The sequence below is a fragment of the Sander lucioperca genome, chromosome 22 (assembly GCF_008315115.2).
Source record: "Sander lucioperca isolate FBNREF2018 chromosome 22, SLUC_FBN_1.2, whole genome shotgun sequence".
Taxonomy (NCBI): Eukaryota; Metazoa; Chordata; class Actinopteri; order Perciformes; family Percidae; genus Sander; species Sander lucioperca.
Window position 1 is genome coordinate 24681995 of NC_050194.1, and position 15320 is coordinate 24697314.

At 40.7% G+C, this 15320-nt stretch overlaps 1 protein-coding gene across 4 annotated transcripts in view; it reads right to left on the reverse strand.

Annotated features, from left to right (window-relative positions):
• Positions 1 to 577: 577 nt before the first annotated feature.
• Positions 578 to 15320, reverse strand: part of LOC116061351 (formin-like protein 1) — a 47006-nt gene continuing 32263 nt past the window's right edge. Inside the window, exons 15-28 of one of the 4 annotated variants that reach the window (XM_031315504.2) lie at positions 15024 to 15197; positions 14274 to 14384; positions 13737 to 13861; positions 12122 to 12324; positions 11328 to 11562; positions 10557 to 10625; positions 9290 to 9370; positions 8988 to 9117; positions 7245 to 7408; positions 6654 to 6755; positions 6399 to 6491; positions 3682 to 3796; positions 2694 to 2773; positions 578 to 1800 (exon numbers count right to left, since the gene is read on the reverse strand). In XM_031315504.2, coding sequence (XP_031171364.1) covers positions 1795 to 1800; positions 2694 to 2773; positions 3682 to 3796; positions 6399 to 6491; positions 6654 to 6755; positions 7245 to 7408; positions 8988 to 9117; positions 9290 to 9370; positions 10557 to 10625; positions 11328 to 11562; positions 12122 to 12324; positions 13737 to 13861; positions 14274 to 14384; positions 15024 to 15197 — 1688 coding nt within the window. In that variant the 3' untranslated portion in view covers positions 578 to 1794. Of the gene's footprint in view, positions 1801 to 2693; positions 2774 to 3681; positions 3797 to 6398; positions 6492 to 6653; positions 6756 to 7244; positions 7409 to 8987; positions 9118 to 9289; positions 9371 to 10556; positions 10626 to 11327; positions 11563 to 12121; positions 12325 to 13736; positions 13862 to 14273; positions 14397 to 15023; positions 15198 to 15320 lie in introns of all 4 variants that reach the window. The other 3 variants (XM_031315503.2, XM_031315502.2, XM_031315501.2) reach the window with 3 other exon arrangements.

The window sequence follows — 15320 nt, forward strand, 5'->3', positions numbered from 1 at the left end:
GTACATACACAGGATTGTAAACAGTAATACAGTAGTGCAGTGCCTGTTTCCTGACTCTGGAAGAGTAGAAGTCCTGGATGGAGGGCAGGTTGGCACCAATGTTTTCCTCTGCAGTCCTGACTGTCTGTTGCCCTCTGTTCCTGTTTGGTGTCCGATCCAAAAAGTGATGAGATGCGGAAAACAGCCTGGATGATTCCACACACATTCCCGACTATACTCCATGCTCCCCATCCTTGTCTTTGTTTAACCTTTTACCATACAACACTCCATTCTCTATTCTTTCATCCATGAATACACACTCTAACTGCGTGCCACGACTTAATGTTTTGACATTTTTTGTTGCATTTCAAATAAATGATTTCTTTGCTTTTACTCCTTGGGTCGTCTTGCATTATTCATCGTTTTTTTTGAGGCAGTCATATAAAATCATCAAAAACGATATATGTAGTGTGTCGAAAAAAAGGAAAAAGAAAGTCGAAAGTCATAGTTTGTCATAAAAAGTATATACGTTTTATGTTGACTCCATACAGGTCTAAATGTACAAACTGCACTAAAAACCAAAAAGACACTAAATCAATAAGAGTATAAAATGCTTTATTTGTTGAAATGCAGAAGCAACGTACTGTAGAAGTGACTCATTCTTACACTTCAGTATTAAAAATAATTTAAATATATTACAAATCTTCGGCCTAAATCTTTGATACCTCCTATGAGACAGAACATCAATTACCGCTGTCCATCTTTCTATTTAAAACGAAACCAATTAAAAAGTCATGTCTTGAGCATTTTTTAAGAAAACTATTAAAATGATTTATGAGTGGTCTGTCCCTCAAAGTTTGTTTTTAATGCCTTTGAATATTCACTTTTAGCCGAGCAGCGTTAATGAAGCGCTCTTGTTACGGCTCAGCTCAGAGGACATTCAGTGTCATTAGGATCAAGCCTAGAGAATATTCACCCTCTTAAACATTTGATTATTCAAATCACAGAACGTTTCAACAATCATAGACTTGGTCGGCATTACTGGGAACACCCACTAAAACGTCACTTCCGTTTATGATTAGGGGGAAAACAAACCATTCTAATTAATGAGCGTAGACCTTGTTAGTGGTTCATCTTTAATCTTTGTCATATTTACGGTTGTTTTTTTTGCTTGGTACAATGCCGAAAAGTTGCTGTGTGGCGTTCTCAATAAATTGAAAAAAATCCTGATCTGAAGTTTGATATACTGTCGAATAGACAGACGGAGCCGGTGTTAATACCACTGACGTCGCTGCTACAAACTGTAACAGTTACACGGAATTTAAATTTACGGACAATCCAACCCAATACAGCTCAGTTTTTTGAATGTATCTTGCTCTGTCAAGCGGTAAAAGTGCTTTTGAGTAGTCCATACTGGGTTAACGCTATGTTATTCGGTCAGAGGGAAAGGATTGTTTTCCCCCACGGCGACTCCGCCACAGGCCACGCCCTCAGCTATGACGAGTCACCGACCAAGTGTATCCAAGTTTTGACTTTATACAGAAAGATGCCTCGCTGTAACACAAAGAGTTTGTGTGTCAGGGAACAGTTTGACTTTCTGAAAACATGCATTTTCACCTCTGCATTCTTAAACATGCATGAGGAAGTAAGATGGCTGCCACAGTGGGTTAAACGTTGTGCTCTTGCAGTTGAAAGCTTTCAGTGTGGTGTGCAGTGTTTTTCAGAGGGAGATGTCTGAGGACACGTGGAGCTGTTGTCCTGGTTTCCACTTGGCGCTGCGTCGGCCTCCGTCTGTCCGCCTGTAGGGCTGATTCCTTAAATCTGAGGAGACAAAGAACAAAACACACTGAGAAACAACCTGAGACAACAATTTATGTTGTGATATTAAACTTTAGTCTGGATAATTTAAGTCCTGTCCAGTGGCAGAAGAAGTATTCAGATCCGTTACTGCAGTAAAAGTACTAATACCACACTGTAAAAGTTACTTACTTAAAATACTCAAGTAAAATACTCCCTGTCTGTGTTTATTGTATCTCATGTTTCTGGATTAATATTACTTGTGCAATTACTTTTTGAAAGAAGCAGAAAAAATATTTTACAAACAATAAATGCTATATAGCCAAAAGTATGTGGACACCCCTGTTGTGTACTTTAGTCGTGTATATAGTTGTTTAATAGTGTTTTAAAAGGTGGCATTAATCTCTGTCTGAGTACGTGTACATGTCTGCTCACCTCAACTGAATTTAGAGACCATATCTCATGTTTTAGGATACATTTTCAGACCAGAGTAGGCTTTTTTGTGCTTTAAAGAAATGTGTACAGAACATTTAAATCAAGTTTATGAATATAAACCTTATAATCCTGTTTTAGTTTCAGGCTGTAATATGAGATTAACAGCACATATATGAGATTCCCTCAATGAAAGATAAAGATGTAAATATTCCTTCTGAATATGTTAAAGGCAGGGTTCAGAATTAGCACCATCTACCAGCCAAAAGCTGGTAAAGTATGCAAGTGGCTGGTAGATTTGCTTCACTCACCAGCCAAAAAAAACAATGGTAATCTATAGAGTGACTTGTCAAATGTGAACATTCACTAGCCATTCAGCTGGTGGACCAAAAAGTTATTTTGAAACCTGGTTTCAGCAACATGGAGAGCCAAGTGGAAGAGAAACAGACAGACAGAGCAGCGAGGGATTTTAAAAGAGAAGTCACCTCGTCGCTGAAGACGGAGTCGCAGTAGAGGCGAGAGGAGCGCTTGGCAGAGCGGGCCGTGAAGGGCACGGACTTAAGAGCTGGAGACGCCAGAGAAAAAACAGGGGCAGAGAGAGAGAGAGAGAGAGAAGGACAACTAAAAGTGAGGTAAGCATTAAAAGAGTGAAGAGAAAAAGCTGAGTTTCCTAAAAAGAGTAAAAAGGAGGACATGTTAAATAATGCAGCAGTGCATCTTCCCAAGGTTCAGCCAGGACGTTTAGTTTAAAGGAGTAATTCAACATATTGGGGGAAAAAAACATATTTGTTTTCTTTTCCGAGAAGATCGATATCATGTCTGTCCATTTCAGCTGGAAGCTACGATGTGGTTAGCCTAGCTTAGCATAAACACTGAAAGCGAAGGGAAACAGCTAGCCTGGTAAAACAATACACCTACCGAGACCTCTAAAGCTCACTGATAAACATGATGTATCTTGTTTCATCCGAACACAAACAAAAATGTAAGAACGACAGTTTGTGAGTGTTCTTAAATTCTTAATTCTCACATACACACAGTACAATGTAGTGACATTCTATTTATGCATTTTAACCCATCCTAAGTATCAGGAGCAGTGGACAGCTATACATACAGCGTCCGGGGAGCAACTTGAGATTCAGTGTCTTGCTCAGGGACAATTTGACATGTGGCCGCAGGAGCCTGGGATTGAACTGTCAACCCTGTGCAGAGCCAGGCTACTTGTTGCCACCTGCCTTCAGTGTCTATGCTAAGCTACACTAACCACGTCCTGACCTCAGCTCCTCCAGTAGTTTTCATCTTCTCATCTGACTTTTGGAGGAAAAAAAGCTACCCTAATTAAGTGTATTTCCCAAAATGTTGAACTATTCCTTTAAATCAGAAAACCAAGAGGAAAGGTAATGGAGATATTACTGTGTATCTTTCGTACATTGAACTCAGTCACCATTAACTTAGCAGTGCAATGGATATGTGTACCTGTGATGATGTCCTCGATGGCTCCGTCCTTCCCCTCCCTCACCAGAGGAGACGCCTGCTTCTTCTTCAGCTCCGCGATCAGATCCATCTGTGGCAGTTTGGACGTCACGCAAACCTGAAAAATCAAACATGTCCAAGTGTGACTTTCCTCTCACCCAATGATGGTTTACCTTTTAAGGGATAACTCTGGTTTCTTACAGCTTGAAGGCCCTATTTTAACGATCTAAACGCACGGCGCAAAGCGCCTGGCGCAGGTGCGTTTAGGGCGTGTCCAAATCTACTTTTGCTAGTTTGACGGCAGAAAAAAGGGTCTGTGTGCCGGGCGCATGGTTTAAAAAGGTTGTACTTAGTGTCTTCATTAATCAGAGGTGTGTTTTGGGCACAAGCGGCCGAAATGGGTTTCCTCAGGAGGGTGGCTGGCGTCTCCCTTAGAGATAGGGTGAGAAGCTCAGTCATCCGTGAGGAGCTCGGAGTAGAGCCGCTGCGCCTTCGCGTCGAAAGGAGCCAGTTGAGGTGGTTCGGGCATCTGGTAAGGATGCCCCCTGGGCGCCTCCCTAGGGAGGTGTTCCAGGCACGTCCAGCTGGGAGGAGGCCTCGGGGAAGACCCAGGACTAGGTGGAGGGATTATATCTCCAACCTGGCCTGGGAACGCCTCGGGATCCCCCAGTCGGAGCTGGTTAATGTGGCTCGGGAAAGGGAAGTTTGGGGTCCCCTGCTGGAGCTGCTACCCCCGCGACCCGTTACCGGATAAGCGGAAGAAGATGGATGGATGGATGGTGTTTTGGGCGTAACATGCAATCAACCAATCAGAGATCATCTCCCATTCCCTTTAAAAGCCAGGCGCGTTTGGACCTTGGAGCATTGCTATTATGATGGAGGATTTGCTACGTAATATTTTTATTTGTAATCTTCTGCATGTGTGTGTGCTGCTGTGCGTCCCTGTGTGTGTAACAAGCATAGTGTGCATGCACTGTGCACGAGCCTAGGCACATTTTACTAATTTTCTGTTAAAATAACAATGAAATGCTGCACTATTGACTTTAGACCAGGTTTTTGTAAATTATAGAGTGTGGTCTAGACCTACTCTATCTGTAAAGTGTCTTGAGATAAGTCTTGTTATGATTTGATACTATAAATAAAATTGAATTGAAATTGAATTGAATTGAATTGTTGGTCAATGGTGCGATCACTTTCCAGTGCCTCAAGAAAACAACACGCCAAGAATGCACCTGAACTCACCGCCCTGTAAGACCAGGGGCACACAGATGGCCGCAGGTGCATTTGCGGGCGCTGGACGGAAAATTGACAACTGCATCGGTCTTAAACTAGCAAAGACACTTGTGTCAGGCTTTGCGCTGCGCCGTGCCGTGTGCAAGATAGGGCCCAGAGTCTTTCAATTTTATTTATGTGGCCAAAAATAAATTTTGCCTCAAAGTGCTTTACAATCCATACAGCATACAACACCTTTTCATTTTTAGACTCAGAGGGTTTAAGGATTGAGGGTGTTGTAAAAAAAGACACAAACTTATTTTTCTGTTTATATCTGGAGATTACTGATGCCAAAATATCCCCAAAAAGCCATTCAGATGTACTTCTTGCTGGGGCAGCAGTTATCGATTTAAACCTGATCGATCAGTGTTTTCCAAAGTCCGAGATGACGTCCTCAAATGTCTTGCTTTGTCCACAACGCAAAGATATTAAATTAAGAACCTAGAAGATATTCACATTTAGGAAGCTGGAATCAAAGAATTTTGACTTTTCTTTTTTCTAATAAAGTGACTCGATTTATCGTTGCAGCTCTACAGTAGTTGGGTTTAATGGTAGCTAAGGAGATAATTAAAGCTTAAAAATATTTGTTTCATGCTCAGCAGTAAGTCAGTAATAGAGTTTAGATTCTCGGCCCAAGCCCGAGTCTGACCCGAGCCCGACACGACCTCGGGTCGGGCTCGGGCCGTTATTTCTGCCACTATCCTCGGGTCGGGCCGGGCCCGGGCCGGAGCCTTGATCAAGCAATTATTATTTTTTTTTTTATCCATTACCTATTTAGCCTAATTGGGTGGGGAGAAAGCTATGCCATAATCAGAAATATTATAAATATGTATATATAAGCTATATAAAAGTAACAAATGTGTACAAAATTTAGGCTGCAGTTACAAAATGCAGCACTTCATGCGCGGAGTCTCCTCCTCTCGCACGCATCACACCGGGCCTGCTGTGCTGTATTGTGTATCTTAAGTGCAACATGGAGCTTGAAGATGTAAAGAAAAAAAGAAAAACAGGAGAATTAACTTTGAGCAAGTGTGGAGGAAAGTCGGAGGTATGGAAGCAGTTTAAACAAGTCCTGGGCAGTGACAACAATATGTTGTTCATCATTGTTTCTTTTTTTTACGTTCCATTCTGAATAAACAAACAGAGCTGTTTACATGCTTCGTCCTTGTTGCATTATTCTAAACAGATTTCTGCAGTTCAAACAACTCTGAATTGTAGTTGAGAACGTCAGTTATAACGGCCCACGTATTAAAAAATTGTCGGGTTTAAATCGGGCTCGGGTTCATAATTACAGTTAATGTGTCGGGCCGGGCCGGGCTCGGACGCAACGTGCTCGGGCTCGGGTAGGTTCGGGCTTGATTTTTTGAGCCGATCTAACCTCTAGTCAGTAAGTCTATGAATACGTAGCTGCTCGTGTATTTTGAGAGGAAACTAAATGATTCAGTTACCTTATTCCCACTGACTTTGGATTTAGGTGGAGTTGATGGAGCTTCACAGTTCAGCACCTGTTTCTTCCTCTGCTCGTTCTCCTGCTCAGCTTGCTGTCAGAGAAGACGTATTTTAATAGTATCTACTTATCTAAAGGTCAAATAATTAACTCACTGACTGGGCTGTAAGTTTGCAGTTTTTCATTATCAGTGAAGCAGACATCTGCCCTATGAGTTCATTCAGGCCACGGATCAATAAGAGGAGCGTTATCTGACCTTGTATGCTTTGATGAACCTGACAAAAACAGGGAAGAACACAGAGGGCGGAGTGGTCTTAGAGTTCTCTCCAAAGTACTCCACAGCGGAGTCGTACGCATCCTGTAATACACAGAGACAAAACTATACTCTTTAGCTTCAATTCTGCTCAAATACAATACATGTGAATACCAGAAACGTGGCAATTGGCGAAAAAAGTCATAAGTCAGTATAGCATAACAAAAAAGTCATAAAAAGTCACAGTATAGCATGTCAAAAAAAGTCATAAAAAGTCATAGTGTAGTATGTTGAAAAAAGGCATAGTATATTATTTCGAAAAAAGTAATACAAAGTCATTGTATAGCATGTCGAAAAAGTCAGAAAAAGTCATAGTATAGCATGTCGAAAAAAAAGTCAGAAAAGTCATAGTATAGTATGTCAAAAAAAGTCAAAAAGTCAAAGTATAGCATGTCGAAAAGTCATAAAAAGTCATAGTATAGTATGTCGAAAAAAGTCAGAAAAGTCATATTATAGTATGTCAAAAAAGTCATAGTATAATATGGCAAAAAAAGTGAAATATGAGTAGAGTTTACAGTGTTAATTAAAGCTGACCTGGGCAGTTTTTCCGTCCACTGTGAGCGAGTTGAGCAGGTTAGTGTTGCTGCTGAGAAACGTCTTCAGCACAGGATTGTCTTTTTCCACGCTGAGCTCCCTCCTGCTCACCTCCATGCCGCGCTCCAGAGCTCGCACGTCCTGCAGGATGCTGTCCAGGGAAACTTCAAAGAGACGAGACAGGGAGCTCTGTCATTTAAAAGCTGACATGCTCATCAGTGCTGACAGAACATTAATTAGATTATATAGTGCTAATGCTGATGTCGGGGTCACACTGTGAAAGGAGAGACAAACTAAGGAAAAATTATGAATAAAGTGATGTTCCTACTATCATAACTCCTCATTAACATTTGACACATTCATATCTGCACAAGTGGGATTAAGTGTCTTTGTGACTGAATTTACAACCATAGATAGAATATTTTTTGTCAAAAAAACATCTAAAAAGGAAAGAAATATATGTGTTGCATTGTCTTGAATAAACATAAAAACAGCAGGTGATGATCAGATCAGACAACTGAACACATAAATAACTAACTAGTAAAGCACCACCTTGATTTTACGTACTGAAGTTTGGTACTGTAACAAGACAGCTATAGTTTGTTTTTCTACAGCATTTTTTAAGCTGTGACTACAATATTTAGGATTCTCAATCCCCACTACATGACAGAAATGATATCACAGAGAACTTTTATTTTGGGGTATCTACCCAAAACACAATGGAAAGACCAGTAAGTATGTATGTATATAAGACCAAAGTATGTATGTATGTATGTATGTATGTATGTATGTATGTATATATATATATATATACACACACACACACACACACACACAGTATATAGCTGTACAGTATATACATATACTGTATATAGTATATACAATAAAGAAACTAAGACAGTATATATTTATACTGTCTTAGTTTCTTTATTGTTTAATATGGGGGCCGATCGCCAAGACTTGGCCAAGAATCATTTTATAGAGTCAGAAATGTTCACAATTTGAAAGTGTGTGTGTGTATCCCCCCCCACCCCCCCCCACACCAGTGGAAATTACACCCTAATATATATATATATATACACACATTATATATAAACCCATTACAAATTGCCTTTCTAGAGTCTGTTAACATTCAGTTGTATTCATTTGCAGTACTGTCTGCATAAATGATATTACTTAATAATATTTTATTTGTTTATATTTTAGCCCTATATCTTAACTTGCATTTTGTCTTAGATTCAGATGCAGCTTTTAGTTGCATGATTTTCTTTTTATAATTATTTCATGAGCATTGTTGGAGGTGCCTGAGGTCTCAGATCTTCATCACAAACAACTACTTCTGTTATTGTTGTACATTACAAATAAAGTACCTTGAACCAATGTGCCCAGTTAAAACATCTGTCTGGGCCAAAACATAATTCAATTTTTGCTCTTGTTCTTAGAATTAATGACATCCTACAAAAATATAGTATATATAAATATATACAATCTTCTGAACATGTCATACTGAGAAATACAGAGAGAGTTGTGTAGAGCTGATAGTCTTAATTAGCTTTGTAGCAACTCATTTGGCAATGGCTTGAATGGAACGGACGTTCATTAATGTCAACTAAAGCTTTAAAGAATAAGTCTCGTGTCTGAGGCTAAAGACGGAGCTGTGCAGTTGTCAACACGACACTCTTACTACGATCAACTGCTGCTGCTACGTCCCCCGAGTCCCGACAGCTCTGTTCATGTTCTCACCCAGCGCCGCCTTGTCCAGGAAGTGCAGCTCTGTGTAGAAGGACTGGACCTCCGGGTATTTCTCCTGGATGATGCTGACGATGAAGTGCAGCAACGTCTGCTTTCGGTCCGTAGATTTGGTGTCTAACAGCTTGGGATAGTGAGCAGAAAACGACAAAAAACAACAGACAAAAATGAGACTTGTGTAAAAGATTGTTGTATTACTTATATAAATGGAATACTAAGTGACATTTGTGTGTTTCAGTCCAAAAGCTGTTTGCAGTTGTAGTATTTTTAGATTCATTTTGTCCTTTTTTACTCACCAAATCTAAACTCTGCAGGCGGAAGCCGTACGCTGCCCCTCGCTTGCTGCTGTTCATGTAGTTTCCGAACGCTAATATGATCTTTACATCAAAAACACAAACAATATAACATCAATCACTGAGTATTTACGCATAGAGGAGCAAAGCCCACACAGGCTTAAAGTTTGACCTTTGTCAGAAAAGAACCTTTTTAACTTCTTAACTTACAACTTCTTGGATACAATATTTTAAATTAAGAACTCCTTCTCCTCCGTCTCCTTCCACTCCCAAAGTACAAGGGATATAACAAAAGGTTCCTTCCTAAAACACTTGTATTTTCTAATTATTCAAACAGAGAAAGTCACTGGAAAAGTGTCACCCTTTAAATCACCATGTAAACAACAATGAAACATAAAATGGTCTTCAGACTCACAGCGAACAGCCATTCTCTTCAGGGAGAATTAAAGGTACCTGTTTTTACAGCTAATAAACGTAAATGTGCACACAGATCTTTGACTCTGGTTCACGTTTTACATTCACATACTTTACAGTTACCATTTATAAGACAATATGTTTTGTAATTTAGGTTTGCAGCAAACATTGATATACCATTGCTCCCTTTACATGAGGAAAAATAACATGCATGCAGGGACTTGAAATTAAATGCAATTATTAATAAACTGACATCTTAGCTATAATTTAGATTCCTTTCAGCTTAATTAAAGTGCTCATATTATGTTTATTTTCAGGTTCATAATTGTATTTAGAGGTTATATCAGAATAGGTTTACATGGTTTAATTTTCAAAAAACACCATATTTTTGTTGTACTGCACATTGCTGCAGCTCCTCTTTTCACCCTGTGTGTTGAGCTCTCTGTTTTAGCTACAGAGTGAGACCTCTCACTTCTGTTCCATCTTTGTTGGGAGTCGCACATGTGCAGTAGCTAGGTAAGGACTACTAGCCAGTCAGAAGCAGAGTATGAGGGCGTGCCATGCTAGCAGCTAGGTGAGCATTATAACGTGTGTTCCAAAGTGACCACGTTTGTCTCTGAAGTAAAGGCTGGACTACAATAGAGCTGTTTGGAGCAGTTTGTGAACAGTGTTTTCTGTTGGAGATGGTAAGTCCCTTTGGGGTGGACTTTGGGCTTTTTCACTTTGTAAACCTATAACACGCACAAAAAAGATATATAACACAATAAAGGAAAGGGAAAAAGCCAAAAACCACAATATGAGCACTTTAATTATCCCTCACAGCAGAGTCAGAGTCACATAAAGTGACTGTACTTACCTCAAGGATTTTCTTCAGCTTGCTGGAAGATTTGATGGACATTGAGGCGGCGATGATGGCATTCAGTTGCTGCCAGAAAGAGTTGAAATTCTATGATCATTATTTGATTCTCAGCTAAATATATAAACACAGATCCAAAATGTATAAAACTAACAGATTAAAGTAGCCTGATATGTTTAATTTAGATTTAGTCTTTTCTGTTTAATGCATGAAGCATGAAATATGTGTGCCTAATCAACACATTACATTATTACTGCCATTTCTTAAAGCTATATTTTAACTTCTGAACTATTTTGTAGTGTTGTTTACCTAAATCCCTTATTCTTCACAATGACATGTTAAAATGTGTTACTTTTTTCTGTTGCTGTGTATCATATTATAATTTTTTTTTGTTTCCACTGGTGGTTACTGTTACATATGTTGAGTCATTACACTTATTTTCTGATCTTCATATTTGGCATGTTGTGCCTTTTCTTGTTTTATCGATGCTGTGTGATTTAAATTGTTGGAAGGAAGACTTGCGAACACTTTGTGGAAGCTTATGGGGATCCAAAAAAAAAAAAAAATACTTCACTTATGTTTTCAGTAATAAGTAACAGGAGTTATAATTTCCCTCATAAAACAATCTTTTTATCTCGGGACTATTTCCTGGCGGAGGTATACATGTCTTCTGTGTATTTTCTAACGGACTGGATGCCTCCCATCTCACTTGGGTCTCTTCTCTGAAATACAGTTTAAGTCACTGCCCTGCCGTTTATCTCGTGAACTCACCGGCTGTATTAGCTGAACGCTCTCAGGGAAATTGCCCATGAAGGTGAGAGTGCTGATGCGCTGGGAAAGCCGCGGGATCTTGCTGAAGCGCATCATGAAGCGGTCCTCCTCGCTGAGCTCGTCAGGTGGCCTGCCCTCACACTCGTAGTTGTGGATGAGCTTCATTTCGTACTCCGTGGGGATGAAACGCTCCAGGAGCTCGAGGAAGTCCAGGCTCAGAGCTCTCTGGTTGTACCTGTGGGGACGGCAGTGTAGAATAAAAAAAAAAACAGTGTCATATATTGTAACGTTCCTCAATAAGCAGTCGGTGAGACGTTATAGCCATTTTACTGCAGTTTAATGACTGACCTGAACACAGGCTACTGTGGGCTGTAGCCAACGCCAAGTCAAAGAAACAATTCAGTCAACTATCTGACATTACTAGCTGCTCGCTAGCTCCCCGTACTCCAAACTGAACTTCTCTCTTCCTGCAGGACATAACAACAGCTGCCCCCCCCCCCTAAGATCTCAACCAACTACAGGTGTATAATCTCCCGCGGCTCACTCTCATAGGAAGATGACATGCAGACAGGGTTCACAGCATCTAAACACACAACATGTTTACTTCACTGACAGGAGGAAATCTCAGTGTTTAACTCAACATCACTAATCCAGCTCAAACTACTGCCTCTAAACAATGACACTGTAACATTTTAACATTAACATGAACACATTAACCTGAAGAATCAACACAGTCTGTTACAATCTATATGATGCTGTTTTAGTCAAATTATTTTGAGGATTTTCATACATACGTCTCGATTGCACAGCAGATATCAGATGCAGCCATTCCTTCCTTGCGCAGGGTGATGGCCAGGTTTTTGGCCCGGTTGGGCTCCATTAGAGACACTTTACTGGGCGTCTTGTGGGCCAGTTTCATCTTGAGGGTCCCCAGCTCGACAGGGGCGGCCTGGGCCTTGGTCTTGAACTGCTCCTCAAAAGTCGCCATGTTAAGCTCCTAAGAAATATGGAGGTGAGGAAAAACGCAGAGATCAAATTAAAACTGATAGACGTGGTTCATTTTTGTTCTGATACAATAATAGACCCTTTCCACGGCAGACATTTAGGCTCGTTTAAAGCAGGGAAAGCACAGGTGTAACTGGGACACTTGATGTACCAGAGCCATCGTTCGTTTGACCTGTTTTTCCTGCTACGACAAGTCAAAATGTCTGCTGTGATAAAGGTCTATAGAGCTCAACAGTGTTAGTCTGGCTATCACCAGACCAAGCTCAATCTTTTAAGATTGAGCTTGGTCTGGGGAGACTGCTCTGTATGAGGTGTGATCAACAGGCATAGTTCAAATGACTCTGTACGCAGTTGGATAGTCCTTCAACCAATCAGACCAACGATCCGGGTGATGTACCTTGCAGAGAGGGTTTGAGCTGAGCTCCATTATTTTGGCCAACAGCGAGGGCTAGCAGGTAAATTAGGCTTTTACCAAAGCCGGTCGGTAGTAAGGCAAACACATCCTTCTTTTGTAGGAATTGTTCCAGGGCAAGTTTCTGTTCCGTTTTCAGAGAAAACTTGCCTTTGAAATCTTTTAAAACAGCAGCGACAGCGGCATCAACGGGTTGCTGCGCTTTGGTGGCCGCCATGTTGAACGTAAACAAAAAGCTGCTTGCCGTCGCTTCTCTATCGTCATCGTGTTAAACCCGCCAATAGAGCGCCAGGTGGATATGCCAGTTTGTGATTGGTCCCCGCAGATTTGTAATGGAAGCAGGATAGATAAATACAGGTTTCCAGCCTGAACTGCAGGGCCAAATCAAATCGCCGACAGATCGGGCTGGGTTTACCCAGTCTACAACAGTGTGGTAAGTAAGTAAAAATCCCATTGATTTTCTCTATATGGTTTTGGTTTTGGGGCTGTGAGCGATCACTGAAGGCTTGTATCATGTGGACGTGCCGACAGTGTTGTTGTCATTACTTAGAATTCCTCATGGGGTCGACAGAAACTACGCACTATAGCTTTAAGAAAAACATGTTTTATTCACAATCTTATGGAGAAATACTACATTACCCACAATCCCAAGCGTAACGGCAACATCTCTGATTGGTCCAACTCACTGTTACCATGGAAATGTTTACCGTACCCGCGAACGGCTAGAGCTAGCCGCTACCACTGAAGGCTATGATTGTTTCTCTACACAGTCTTGTACCTTTGGCTTTCTTGCCATTTTCAAAATATTCTTTTGCGCCGAATCAAATCTTTTATGGTCACAACCAACTGGTTGGCTCGTTCCAGACTTAAAACCTTTTATACAAGCAACTTTTGAAATGTCAGCAGAACAACTGAATGGGGAAAAACACTTTTTGTTCAGTTTTGTGTGTACAGTATGTAGCGGAGACGGTGGAAACATGAACTGGGCCAACCTCTAAGACGTGCTCATCGTCCAGCTCGTTGAAGATGGTTCCTGCCACCTGGTTGGATTTAAGGGCCTGCCAGTTCAACAGGGGCATGCGGTATTTGGTTTGAATAGGCTTCTTCTTTTTACAACCTGGAAGACAGAAATAAAAAATTAGGATTATCTAACAGTTTTTCTACAAAAACAGGTTTATTTTTCTGACTTTTCTCTAATATTTGTTTTTTTCTTGTAATATATTGTATAGTTTTAACACTTAGGCATCGACAAAGTATTTCAATGACAGGTTGTATTAAAGGGTCTCGAACTAAAATGTTTGGGAATCATTGTTGCTATAAAACGAGGTCAATTATTTAGAATAAAAGTACATTGCCAAAACACAAACGGGGCAACCTAAAGCTATTTATACTGGTGGTTAAAATAATGTGACAGTTTCAGAATTTAGGTCACACAACAGTAACCAAAGACGCCTTAAAATGCCACATTGGCCCTGACATAGTCCTGCTCCCTCTTCTTTGAACCCCCCCTGCTCTGATTGTGGACTCACCTGAGCTGCCATGAGTCACATCCCCTAATGGCTGGGTCGTACCACCCAGCAGTGGGAAGGGGGGAGCCGCTGGTGGAGGTGGAGGTGGAGGAGGAGGAGTTCCAGTTAAGCCTAGAAGAAGAGCTGCAAACGTTAATAGATTAGTTGTTGACAACTATTAAATTGATCGCCAGTTTGAGTCATTTTTTAATGAAAAGAAAATCAAAACTCTCTGATTCCAACTTGTTAAATGTGAATATGTTTTCTAGTTTCTTCTCTCCTCTGTGAAAGTGAACTGAATATCTTTGAGTTGTGGACAAAACAACATTTAAAGACGTCATCTTGGGCTTTGGGAAACACTGATCGACAGTGTTTTCCCTAGCTTTACAAAAGACTTTGGATGGGGGGTCCCTCAAGAAAATGTCAAAAACAATAAATAAAAAAGAAGAAGCAGTATGAAATAATTTTGGAGCATTTTTATTACCACATCTGCGTCTAAAACGTTGGAAAGGTGAAGCAGATAATAAAGGAATTACACTCAAAAAGCAAAAGTCAAAGAAGTCCGCTGGGGACCGACTACAATAGTTAGATCTAAGGAAAGTCTTTTAGTTATTTTGGTGCTCACATCCATTTTATTCAGCTTAGGTGCTGCACATAAAAATTATAATGGTAGGGAAAACCCTGATCCACACTTTATAGACCAAAATAACTAATTGAGAAAATAATCCTCAGATTAATTGACAATGAAAATAATAGTAGTTGCAGCCCTACCTAGAGGTGGAGGTGGTGGAGGAGGAGGAGGAGGAGGATGACTTCCAGTTGAGCCTGGAGGAGGATGAGGAGGAGCAGCTTGCACTGTCGCCGACTGCAGAGAGAGGGGAGGCTGAGGGTCTGAGGAGGGGGGAGAGGCCTCGTGGTCTTTACCTGAATCTGCTTCGTCTTTAGCTGTCAGGGGAACAACGAGACTGTCATTGTTTACCTCTCGTCTCTCTACATTCATGAAGTCGAGTCAAAAAAACTCAAGATAAGTGTTAACATGGTAATGCTTTTACAGTGCTGATATTTCAC